Source organism: Sipha flava, unplaced genomic scaffold (assembly GCF_003268045.1).
Source record: "Sipha flava isolate LNK unplaced genomic scaffold, YSA_version1 129_pilon_pilon, whole genome shotgun sequence".
NCBI classification, from domain to species: domain Eukaryota; kingdom Metazoa; phylum Arthropoda; class Insecta; order Hemiptera; family Aphididae; genus Sipha; species Sipha flava.
Genome location: NW_020271755.1, coordinates 1,693,186 through 1,706,402, shown reverse-complemented (window position 1 = coordinate 1,706,402; position 13,217 = coordinate 1,693,186). Strand labels below are relative to the sequence as shown.

Genomic DNA, 13,217 nt, shown 5'->3' with positions numbered 1-13,217 from the left:
AATTTAATTTGTTGTATCTTCTAATTTATACTTTACTCATAAAAAGTTATGTTAACACATCCTAATTAATTTTGTTTAGTCAAAAAATGTACTACTTACACAAATAGAAAAAAAATAGAAGTTAATTTTGTAATGTTTAAAAATTTTATTTTTGTACTTGTTTAATTCTGTTGATTTTTTAATGTTATAGTTATAAATATATCAAGTATTAGTTATTAGTTAATTTTTTTTTGAAAGCTATACATTTTATGAAGACGGATGAACAACACTTATATTTATTCTATTTGGTTTGTAAGGTTACAACTTAAAAGAATAATAGAAATAATATATAAGTATAAATGTGACCAGACACAATAGATTTTGTTATAACTTACATAGCGCTTTATAAGGATATATAAAAAAAAATAGGGTCAGCAACCTACTAGAAGACCATGAGGTCGGACCACAATAGGATTTTTAGAAAAATACCACGTTAGTTACTGAAGTTAACGTGGTGTTTTTTTTGGAATAATTAAAATTGAAAAATTTATGTAGATAGTTGTTGAGTCGTGTTGTTTTAATACCTTGTGACCCTTGAATACGTACCATGTGGGATGGTCTTCGAGGAGACCGTTGCCCATACCTTATAATACTATAGAATTTTGAAAGGGATATAGTTAGACATTTTGTGAGTCCGTTGAAGACGGAACACACAAGAAAAAACAATTAGTTATAGTTGAATTAAATGAGATTTTATTAAAAAAAATAATTTAAGTTAATACGAGGCAAAAAATCGAACGATCAAAAAACCTCATCTGAAATAGAATGGGAATAAAAAAATGTCACCTACGCTTATCAAATAATGTGAAGAACGCCTTCGGGTACTCACTGACCGTCCAACACGGCGTACCACTAAAGTACGGCAGGTATAAATCTCAAACGAGTGGCTAATTTGTAGACTAGTCAAACCCGTATGCAGAATGCTGGGACATCCCGGAATTAAATACACCACCATCACATAATCATTTGTAATTAAACAAAAAATAGAATAAAAATAAAACGGAGCGAATGATCTGTTACACATCCATCACTGTTGAGGATGTCCATATGAGAAAATGTTATAATAAAAAAAAAAAATACTGCAACCGGTGCTCAATAATAAAAATGTTATACAAATATTAACAACATGGCTTAAAACATTTAATTAAAAAATATACATTACCACTCCCGGAGGTCTATAGAAGCTGCGGCCCGATTTGGCGCCAGAGTTAAGAGGACGCTACACATGTATAAATTCGTTCATAAAAACCGTTTCACGCGGGATAGAACTACTCAAGCAGTAGTGATAGTGAAGACTCCAAATTTATATACAATATAGTTGAGAACATTATCTGTGAAATATCGTTATTATTTTTTTGATATCACTTGTACGAAAAAAGTTCTTATTGTTTCAAAATCCATTATTTTTATGTTTTTTAAATCTGAATAACTTTTTTTGTAATTTCGATATCGAAAGAATAAAAACGATATTTCACAGAAAAATTTTCCTTTTCATGTGGTGAAAATTTCATTTCTTAATTATGACTGTAGCCTTCTCGGTTCTTTCCCGCGTGAAACAGTTTTTATATAAAGATTTCGATTTTATCCAATATTTTTGGTTGTAATGTGTTGCTGCCTACTGTCGTTGCGACACCGAATACGATTTCTCCCTTCCACGATAAATTAAAATTATATTTGCCTGTAACGGCAATTAGAAGAAATATTTTTAATATTATGAAATAATTTAATTTTGGTAACTATCGCTAATATGTAATAATTGCTGGATAATCCTAAAATTAAAGTACACACTGATACTATTTAATCTATTCTGTGTATAAACCATGTATTTATTAAAAAAAATCTTATTTGAACTTTCATTTACTGTTTAATACAGGTAACTATAATAAATAGCAAAGTTAATTTTTTGATATTGTTTTTTAAAATGTAATGAAATAAATATGGTCATGTGTAGTCTGTGGTGTATTGATAAATATATTGACTAATGAATTCAATATTTTGATAAAGAATAAACTAAATTACTAATTAGTTACCTATTGAAATGCAATAAATAGAAAATATTTCCATAGTACATAAATTAATTGGTTAATGCAGAAACAAGAAAAGGGATACTAAGATTAAAATAGGATGTACTTCGAAGTCTTTCTCAATATTTGCCTTAACTTTAGATATCAGTTCAACTCTATTCAACCTTTGAAAGTATTTTGTCATAACCAGGGATTTATAGCACTTTTAACGATCATTATAATAATAATAATAATAATAAATAACTTAAATATTTATTTATAAGCACTTGAAAATATTAAAAAAGCACAACATTAACTGTCAATACAAATTGAATTGTTTAGTTTAAACACTTAAAAACAAAGAGAAAAATGTCATCTTCCAAAATTTAAAAACTTTTAGCTTATTTGAGAACATTTAACTTCTATATTATATTTTTATAGATTTTCTGATATTCTGAAATATATAAAAAATATATTTCAATTTTTTTAAGAATAACTAAAGAATAATTAAGTAGGTATAAAAAAAAAAATATTTTAAAATGTTTCTTATTTTATCTATTGTACTGAAAAATCAAATGTTTCTTAAATTTATAAATGCAATAAACCTTTTTTTTTATCAGTCGAAAATTAATTAATATTTATGGATATGTTTCAAATGTATTTAAAGTATACAATGAGGTCAAAGTAGTTGTTGGGAAATTCACTAAAGTTGGTACTCACTGCCAACCTAACGATCCAGTATTTTTTACATTTTCTCCAAGATTTCGAGGTAATTTTTTTTCTTCTAAATCATTATTTAATGTTGTAAGAACTGGCTTATATTACTAGGAAATAAAGTATATAAAAGAAAAAAAGTATTTTAATTCTAGCTTTATCATGAATAAAAACAGTATGTACAAATATTATTTAAAATTGTTAGGTTTTCAACAGTGTAAGTCAGTGTTTCTCAAACTTTTTTATATTACCGCCCCCTTGAGTAGGAATCAATTTTTTAACGCCCCCCTATGTGGAAATTCTATAATTAATGGTATGGACTAAAGGATAGGAAAGAAGTTAATGATTTGGAAAATTTGAAAAAAAATTTGAATAATTATCTCATAACTAATGTTTTCATTTATGTTTTATTTTTCATATTTTTTTAATTATAGTATTAATAAATTAATTAAACATTTGAAAAAAACTTAATAATTTATCAATTTTATTTTATAGTAATAAATACATTTTTTAGTTTATTTAGAAAAAATATTACTTTTAAAAAATATTTTAAAATCAAATAGGTAAAAAATGTTGCTTTTATTGTTTTTGTAGATATTTACCCATATATTTTTGTAGTAATTTTTTTTTAAAAAACACGTTTTTAACAGACTGAATATTACGAGTATAATAACGAAAACTAATACAACATGCACAGTTCAAACCAAACGGTTTACTAAAAGGTTGATTAATATAGGTACCTACCTATAATAAAATACAATGTCCATGCACAATCCTAAAATAATAAAGATATTAAATTTATAAACAATGAAAGATATATTATTGTATATTGCTCAACATATAATATCTATTAGTAACTAATAATTATTATATGGATTATCAAGTATGAATTATTTTTAGGTTACATGATGTACAACGTTTTTGCGTGAATATACTAACCACCCAAAACTAGTTCACCGCCCACTGGGGGGCGATATAGCCCCCGTTGAGAACCACTGATGTAAGTCATAATTAAGCAGAGATAAGTAAAAAAACCGAAAAAAGTAAATAAACTAAAATATCCTTTTTTTAAATCTAATTTTTGAGATATTTGTAACATGACTTGAGTTTTCACTGCACTCTGCTAGATTTTATGTTGAGCTAAAAAAATAAGCAAATGCTTGAAATATTAAATCCAGGTTATAACAATATAAATAAATTTAATATTTTGTTTTGATAGTAGGTACTGACTATTAAATCTTGAAAAACCATCAAGTCGTATGGGACTGCTAGATAAATGAAAAACTAGATATTCAAACAGAAATCAATTAAAATTCTAATATTGGAAGATTTAATTGCTTCGAATTAAAAAAATGATGAACCCTAAATTTATTTATAATTTGATGAGGTAAAAAAAGCGATATAACGGAGAAATAGCTAATGACAAAGGTAGTCACACATTATCAAGACTATTGTATTTTAAATTTACATACAATTCAAGATAAGAACAGTAACCATCTACTAATGAAAATAAAATCAGTTTATAATTTTTTCTTGTAAAATTAGGATATATATTATAAAAATGTCATACAATTACAGTTTAGTAATACATATCTCAAATAGTATTTTAATATTTCTATTTAAAATTATAAGTTAGTAGTTTTGAGACTAATACAAATAAATTAGGTAAGAATGTTCTAAACAATAATGAAAGCTAAATTAATGAGTAAAAACTATACTTACATACATAAATAAAATAAATAAATAAATAAATAAATAAATAAAATGTATAAATATTAGTACTTTTTTTTTTCTTATAAAATGATCACAATTAATTTGTTTCAAATATTACCAAGAGATAATTGCGTACAGTTAATTATAGAAAGTCGCATATAAATTTACAAATAGCAAAAATGGGTTAGTAATAATGAAAAATAATGAGCATCATAAACATGAGCAGTACATAAATATTAATCATGGATTATGGTAAATATATAAAAAAGGTTTATTACTTAATATTTAATTCTATGACCATTTTTGGACTATACCATAAATGTATAACTCATTAATATAAAAACAGTTTTATTTTCGTAAAAATCAAATTAATTTTACTTAATATTTATACAAATGTATTTCTTCAAATTATGAAATTAATCAAAAATGTTGACATCAAAATAATATTATTATTTACTCCTAAATGCATACAATAAATGTTGATTAATTATAAGATAACCGATTAACTCTGCAAATTTTTTTTTTAACCAAATCATTCTAACCAGAAGCTTCAATGATAATAGTATTAAGACCCTTAGGTCCAATTGTTGTCTTGAACTGTTCAGGTATTGGATACTCAGAATAATCTCCATCTGCTTTAGGAATCATTACATTCAATTCACTTGACTTAGATGAAACTATTTCAGCATTTAATGAATCCTTGCTCAAATACATTTGGCAGCCATCAGTTTTGTCTACAGTAATTGTTGGCACTATACCCAATACTTGCATTTGGACTGATTGACAATTAATGAACTCAACAGATGAAACCAACGATTCAAATACAACAGATGATTTTTTACAAGAATCCATAATGATTGAGTTAATTTTGTTTTTTACAGTAACTGTAGAGTTAACACATTTAAACATGTATACAACATTGTTCATATCAGCACCATCAACTACAAGGTTACTATTATTCTTTTGGTGTTCAATGAGCCATTTTTTACCATCACGAGCAAATACTGGAGGTTTTTCAACAGCTGGTTTAGGTGCTGAAGAACCAGATGATTGACCAATAACAGCAGGAGCAGGTCCACTGATTCTCATGTTAGGGTTCTTATGAGTTTGCATATCAGCAGATACTTTTTTTAAACCTTTTTAATAAATTAAATTAATTGTAAATACTATTAATTGTTATGAATTAAAATTATGAATATTTAAATACCTTTAGTAACATCAGTACCACGATTGATTTCTGCAAATAAGGCAGAACGGTTAGTAGCATCTGGATCAGCAGGAGCTAAGCACAGGTCATCCATTGGTGGTAAGCCACATGGTGGCGGTGGTGGTGGGCCACCTAAAGGTTTTGATCCAGATTTAGCCCAAACAAGTCCAGTTGTATGGTGTTGTTTGACATAAGCTTGAAGATCAGTTAAAACTTGTACCCAAGCTTTAGCCCACTCAACATGAGTCATATCCCTATGAAATAATTGAAATATATTAATTAAATTTATATAATTAATGCCAAAAAATTAAATATTATATATAATAAAAATATACTTTGCTTTCCATTCTTTAATAACTCTGTTTGAGTAAAATTGACCAGTGTCATTACTTTCTTTGACATAAGGAGCAGGAGTAGGAGCCTGATAAAGGTAATATCCATTTTTAAAACAATTATACCCAGCAATGAATATATTTATATATTGATTTAACAAATTAAATTACTTACCACAGCAACCCAACCTAAAGCTGGTATACTTTCACTGATAGCACTAAGATGATTAAATAATGGAGATCCACGGTTTTCTTCTCTAAGTGTTTGGATTTCTTGGATTCTTTTACTTATAGGAGATAATAATTTTTGTTTTTCACTATCACTAGGTGCACTATGTTCACTAGCATATTTGATATATTCAAGTTCATCACTAAAAATTTGATTTCATATTTATTTATAATTTCTGAGTATAATTTGTACCTAACTTATATAAATCTAACTTACTGGAAAGCACTAAACACAAGTGAAGCCTGAGTTTGAACAGCACCACCAATCTGAGAGGACAATTGGACATAAGTAGCCAAAGAACCTTGAATTAGATCATCAAATCCTTGTATACTCATGTTGAAAAAAAAAAACACTAAAAAAAAAACAAACATAAAATACAGTTGAGTGTTATACATATTGTTAAAAAACATTTAAGTTTTAGTCTAGTGCAATATCAAAGTGTGTAGGTGTGTAAGAAAAATAAAGACATCTAAAAATAGTATAATGTGTTATTCAGTCTTTTGACCTATTTATAAGTGTGTTCCAAAAAAACATAAAATGTATAAAACTATGAATGAAACATTTTTGATTATTAATACACCTTACCTTTAATAGTATGTTAATATAACTCATTATAGGTACTAATCTAGTCTGTGTAATTAAGATTGTTATATTTTTTCAATTAATTTGTACAACAAAAGTTTTTCAAATTTTATGTTGAATTTTTAAATCCTCAATATAATTAAAACTATTCATTTCTATTCTATCAATATTATGAGACAAAAAAGTTATTTGGTAATGTATTATTGTCGTTATTTGTGCTATGACTGCACTTTTTTTCATCTTTAATAAAATATTTATATTTTAATCATTGATACTCATATCATATGAATCAATAATATACAATAAATAACTTTTTTAAAAGTAACGTTAAATGTAAAGTTTTTTAAAAGTAAACTGAGTGCTAATGATTTAAATATAAAATGTAAATGTATCATTAAAAACCTAAAAATGTATGGTTATTTTAACCATAGCGCAACTAATGCCGGGTTAAAAATATTAATAAATTGATACATCTTCATATTATAGACATTTCATTGATAAATATTTATATTTTTGTTTAAATTTAAAAGTAAATAATTTGATCAAGGATTAAAAAAAGGTTATCAGAGTTTACATTTGGAAGAACTGAAGTGAATTTAATTACCACTTCATTGATATAATAAACCATTTATTTGATCTTAAGCCATAAATTTTTTTTAAATGTCACAAACCACATAAAACGAGTTACAATTTAAATAATTTGTGTTAACATTTACAATGTAATGAAACTATACATTTTGTAGAGAAATAGGATGGTGTATGTTGTCATATTGACAATATATTACAGCAGTTTTATTGGAAATTTTATTTCGTACATATAAGAGGCTATTTTTTTTATAAATTTTTTTTATTTAACCCCAATAAATGTTGATAGTAGTTTTCTTCATATATTTATTCTAATACATGGTACACTATAAATGGTGTACCCTATTTATGGGGCACCAACACCAATTTGCATCGAGGCACACAAGTATCTAGCTACGGCACTGGTTGATACTATTGTATTTTCGTAGTCATCTTTTAGGTTTCTATCAATTATTTGGGATTATGAAACTACACAAGTGATACTCATATTGTAATTTCGTACTAATTTCCTAGTTCATACACAAATTGCGTGTCGTACTACACACGATTTCGAAGTGTCTGCAAGTCCTACGTCATAATTTTCTGATGTACGCGCGATGCCGTACGGGGCGTCGAAAATGTTCGTACCGATGACTCATGTGGACGACAGACAGCAGTACCATAACAAGTGTTTATTATAATTATTGAGTCGGTCTACTTACGTCACAGCGGATCGATGTCCCAGGAGTCGGTGTTGCACAGCCACGAAGATTGCAGTGCGAGAGTAATTCCGTTGTTGTCGAGGGTCGAGCGAAGGTGACGTGAAAGTGAAAACACGTAAAAGGCAACAGATTGAACAGTCGGCTTGAGAACCGCGACAAGGAATGGACTGACGTATACAGACTTAGGCGAATGACAATTGTATCTGTACTGTGTCTGTCGGGGAGCTTCTACGTTATCTGTCACGATTCGCCGAATCAGGGGACATCGCGAATCAGCCGACTGGTGCTGCCAACACAATGCGACTGGACGACGGGAAATTTTGCGCTTGCGGTCACGCATGAGAACGCTCACGAAGACGCACCCCATAGAATTTATTTGTTCTGTGACCCAATCTGTTCAACCCGTAGACCGTGTCCCGGTGGCGTATTTTGCAAATTTGGGTACACTCAGAACCAGGTTGTTCTGATTGGTTCAATTTTAATTCCTGCTATTTTCTCATCACTTGATTTCAAATATCAAATATGTTTATATCTTATCACAGTGGTTTTCAATCTGGGGGTCGTGAATTATAGCTGTGGCGCACGCGGGGGAGGGTAAGGGGTTGTAACCCCCCCGACATTTTCTCCGATGTCTAGGTTAAAATTTACAAATTTTGCAAGTTTGAAATATGAAGAGCTAGTATTGAATACCTAGTATCATTGATTATAGAATAGTCTATTCTATTATCAATGCTATTATTTAAGTCAAAATATATTAAGGATTTGCATAATTTTGTAAATCATAAAATGTGTTATATTTTTACCTTGAAATCAAATTGGATCAATCAGAGCAATCCGGTTCTGAGTGTACTCACATTTCCAAAATACGCGTCCCGGTGTGTACCTTTTACCGCACATTAGGCGTGTGACCATCGACTTTTTATGGGTGGGGGGGGGGGCATTTAAATTTATTAACCAGTAGGAAAAAAATAATCTATTATGTATAGGATATTTATTTTTAGTCTAACATATGTATAATTAGTTAAATAAATCAATTAAAAAAAGGTATTTATTACAAAATAAAGTATTGATTTATCAATAGTTATTTTTATTAAATAGTCAATATTGACCATTAAACATTATAAATAAAATACAAAAAAAGTAAGTTAAAAATGTCCAAATTACCAGGGTTAAAATAATTATTACTTTAATTATAATATCAAATCAATTTTTCTTTTTTTCTAAGCTAATTCATTCATAACTTCTTCTGGTCTAATTTAAATTTTTCTATGAATATTCATCAAAACTAATCCATTTAAACGGTTTTCCATAATATTTCTGAGATGGGTTTTTTAATCGTCGCAATGTTGAAAATGACTTTTCTGCAGTAGCTGTTGGAATGGATAAAGTTATCTCAATTTTTAAAAGTGTATAGACATTTGGAAAGTAATTTACATGTACATTATCATTACAGTTATTTAGAAATTCTAATATATTCGATGACATTTTAGGCTATATTATAACAATAATTAATGAATTAATTCATCACAATAGAAAAGAGACTTGAGTCCTTGCTCATAAAATATCGGTCTATATGTGTAGATGAAAAAAATGTAGCAAATTTTATTTCGATAAAACTCGAGATGGGTCCTTTTCGAAATTCACGATTCAATTAGACCAAATATTTCAAAAATTAAAAATTAAAGTTTGTTTTTAAAATATGTTGTATAGGTAAATATCATAGTCTTCATAGTCGCCAACTAAAAACTAATAAAAAAAAAAAACTAGTTTATTTCGTTCAGGAACCAAAATATAGGGAATTAGATTTCTTTAATACTATTAGACTGGTGTTTAATAGTATGGTCTACATGAAGCAGATCGATGCATACTACGGTTTTTAATTAATAACCCGTTATCCTAAGTTATCCTAGTTGGTCAATTGAAATATAATGAACCTACTCGTATATCAAATTATATAAATTATTTCACTATAAGCTCGGTTTACTTATTTACGTTTTTTATTAAAGAATAATATCGAGTTTGATCGCCACATTAGAGTAGAATATTTTTACATTAAGTTATTGTTTTACAGTATTACTAGGGTTCCATATTAAGTTTTAAGCTTCAACGTTTTAAATCAAATTATTAGTATTTCAAACTGGTGTCATGCATCAAAAATAGTATTACGATATTAAGTTTTTTCAGTTTTCAGCCTTGTCTCATTGATCATTCATTGTAACATATGTCCTTAATTTTTGTATTGATTGGATCATTAAAATAGTTTTTGAAGTCGTAGAAACCCCCATTAGGCGAGTTCCTTACCATTTAGGAGTTATTGCGCTGAGTGATGACGTTTACTTGCTGTTGTGTTTCAAAAGTATCTCATGGATTAGAAGGCTATGTAAAAAATGTCACGTCAAGTTCAGATATTTCAATAATACGATCAGTGTATAGGGTTTTCTGGTGGTGTTTCAAGGGTATATAAATATTCTTCGATTGTATTCGAATATAATCGATAAATTTTATGTAGGATCTTCTGAATTTTTTTTACATTTTACACAATTTTAGAAACTACAAATTTGTCCTCATAGGGCAAATAAACCATCAGGAAAAGCTGGTGTTTTTTTTTCGCTCTGTGGACAAAAATAGTCATAAGACTCCTGAGTTTGGGATTAGGACGAATAACTAGAATTCACATGGTGGTTCACCTAGATGGATCCCGCTTTACATATACCTGTAGCTTGTATGTTATGATCATACATTGAATAGTATTGTCAGTAGTTACGCCGAGTGTTTTATTGTTATTAATTAATTTTAATACCGTATAAGTCATAATATATATTTCATCGACACCAAAAATAATAAAAATTGAAATATTTTTATTTAAGATACGTTCTGTATCAAATTTTGTATGGAAGCCAAATTATAAATAATTCTATATTAACTGTAAAGTTTTATTATATTCATTGTAAAGTGGGTCGATTTATTTTAGGCTCTTACTCTTTGCCATAATATGTAACTATGTAAGTGAATGGTTAATTGGGCTCGTATGTAAGAAATAATAGTTATTCAACAACCTTGTTTAAGAGAATAATTTTGGGTTTTTGATTTGGAAATTTTAAACATCGTAAAATATATGACTAATATTATTAACTCTAAAGAAATGTTGGACTAATTTATCAAAATTAAAAAAAATATAGCTTTACTATAATTTTAAATATATTTTATAATTTTTATAAATCATTTGTTAATCGCTTATACTTATTACAATTTTTTTTTTTTTTTTTTTGTATACATACTACATAAGTAAGTTATACATTTTTTTTTTGCACTTAATGTTGTCTTAGCAAGTATAGTGAGAGACAAATTTCTTAAAATCTGCATGCAAAAAAGTTTAATGATAGTTCTAAAAATCTACTTTTTTAGTACTTACTATGTATCTAAGTATGCTAGTACTTGTTATTATATCATTAGATAAATTATAAAATATATGGACATACGCTATGCTTGGGGCCATGGGGTCTATAGTTCTCAGAGAAACTTTTGTAGCTCACTCACGGTGTTTCCTTAATTTAAAACATTTTATCTAAAATTATAGTTTTAAATATTTTTATAATTTTATAATATTTATAATATTAATGCAGAAAAATACAATAATTTAAGTTTGATTGTTTTTTCTTTTTTGTATTGTAAAATAAAATGTAGGTTAAGAACGAGTCAAATATAAATGGTTTTTTCTAGAAAATGTTTTCTTTCCGTTTAATTCAAGTTAAACATAAAGAGTATTGAAATACATTTTTCTAGTCCTATATAGCCACTGGTAATTATACCAAGTTACGCCCATGGTTAAATCTGTTATCTATATGGGCCAGTGAAACGAGAGATTTTAAAATAACTAAAAATAACAAACAAGAACTGTATTAATAAATTAAGGGCTACGGGGGGGGGGGGGGAGGGGAAAAAGGAAAAAAAATAAAAATACCGGATAACTATACCACCTTGTTATTTATTTAAAAAAATAAATAAATAATTTTTTTTTATTAATTTTATCAAAAATTAGTTATATTACTACAACATATTTTTTCGCATTATTTAGTACTTCATCTCTTAATTTTTTAAGTTCTGAACCTTTGAAGCTGCAATATTAAACAGTTTAAGAACATTGACTATCATTGTTTTTCTGCGTAACTCTTTAATGTATTCATGCCATATTAAAGTAGGCAAATAAAAAAAAAAACATTTAAAAAGTGTTAATATTGCAGTTAATTTTTTATAAATGATGTCCGCAAGATAACGTTAATTTCGGATCAAATATTCGTAAGGTGTTTGTTAAAACTGGATTTAAAAATTTTTTGAGAATGAATGTGGAGAGGCAGTCTTCGTAATTTCAGAACGATATCCATAGATGTTGCAAATGCTGGCGACGAATCTGAATCATTTAATTGTGCCGAATTGGTTATCATATTTACGCGTTATTTTTTAATATTTTGGTTTGGTATTTGATCACTAGGATAACACGCATTTCACGTACTTCTTGGACCAAGAATTTAATTTTATGTTTTTTCTTTGGTGTTAAGGTCGTTAAGTATTTATTTTTTTAAGAATACAGTATAATATTTGTGAATTATTGGTGTTATTATTCACACACATTTATTTTATTTATTATATCCGATTTCTTATCCTATTAATATTTATTTCCATTCAATCCCGAACACTATATATCCATACCATAATTATAAAACGCAGCCATAGTTTTTGCTCTAATTTTTTAAAATTATCAATTGGGATTAATTGTTTATCCACTTCGTCACTATACTTTTATTTTTAAAGGTTATTGTATTTTATTTTATTGTAACTCATATAATTATCTAATTATTTAAGTAGCAGAAACAATATTTTAATAATTTTTTAAGTAATTCCTTTTTTTTATTTTCATAACTAATAATATAACAATAAAGCTGTCAAGTTAATTCATAAAAGAAAAAATTAAATAAACACTTAGAAATTTGAACCACAACACGAACATAATATAATTTATAGGTCAGTAATCGATATTACTGCTAATAATATTATCACGTTGTACGCATTAAAGTAGTTAATAAAATATTTTGAATAACTATGTTCCTGATATTA

General features: G+C 27.3%; 1 protein-coding gene across 1 annotated transcript; it reads right to left on the bottom strand.

Moving 5' to 3' along the window:
- Positions 1–4,880: 4,880 nt before the first annotated feature.
- Positions 4,881–8,348, bottom strand: LOC112694413 (adenylyl cyclase-associated protein 1). The gene is made up of 6 exons (XM_025569863.1): positions 8,106–8,348; positions 6,454–6,589; positions 6,184–6,379; positions 6,012–6,097; positions 5,677–5,930; positions 4,881–5,605 (listed from the first exon to the last, which is right to left on the bottom strand). Exons 2-6 carry the CDS (start codon positions 6,570–6,572, stop codon positions 5,007–5,009), a joined length of 1,254 nt encoding a protein of 417 aa, XP_025425648.1. The 5' UTR covers positions 6,573–6,589; positions 8,106–8,348; the 3' UTR covers positions 4,881–5,006.
- Between the last annotated feature and the right edge of the window lie 4,869 nt (positions 8,349–13,217).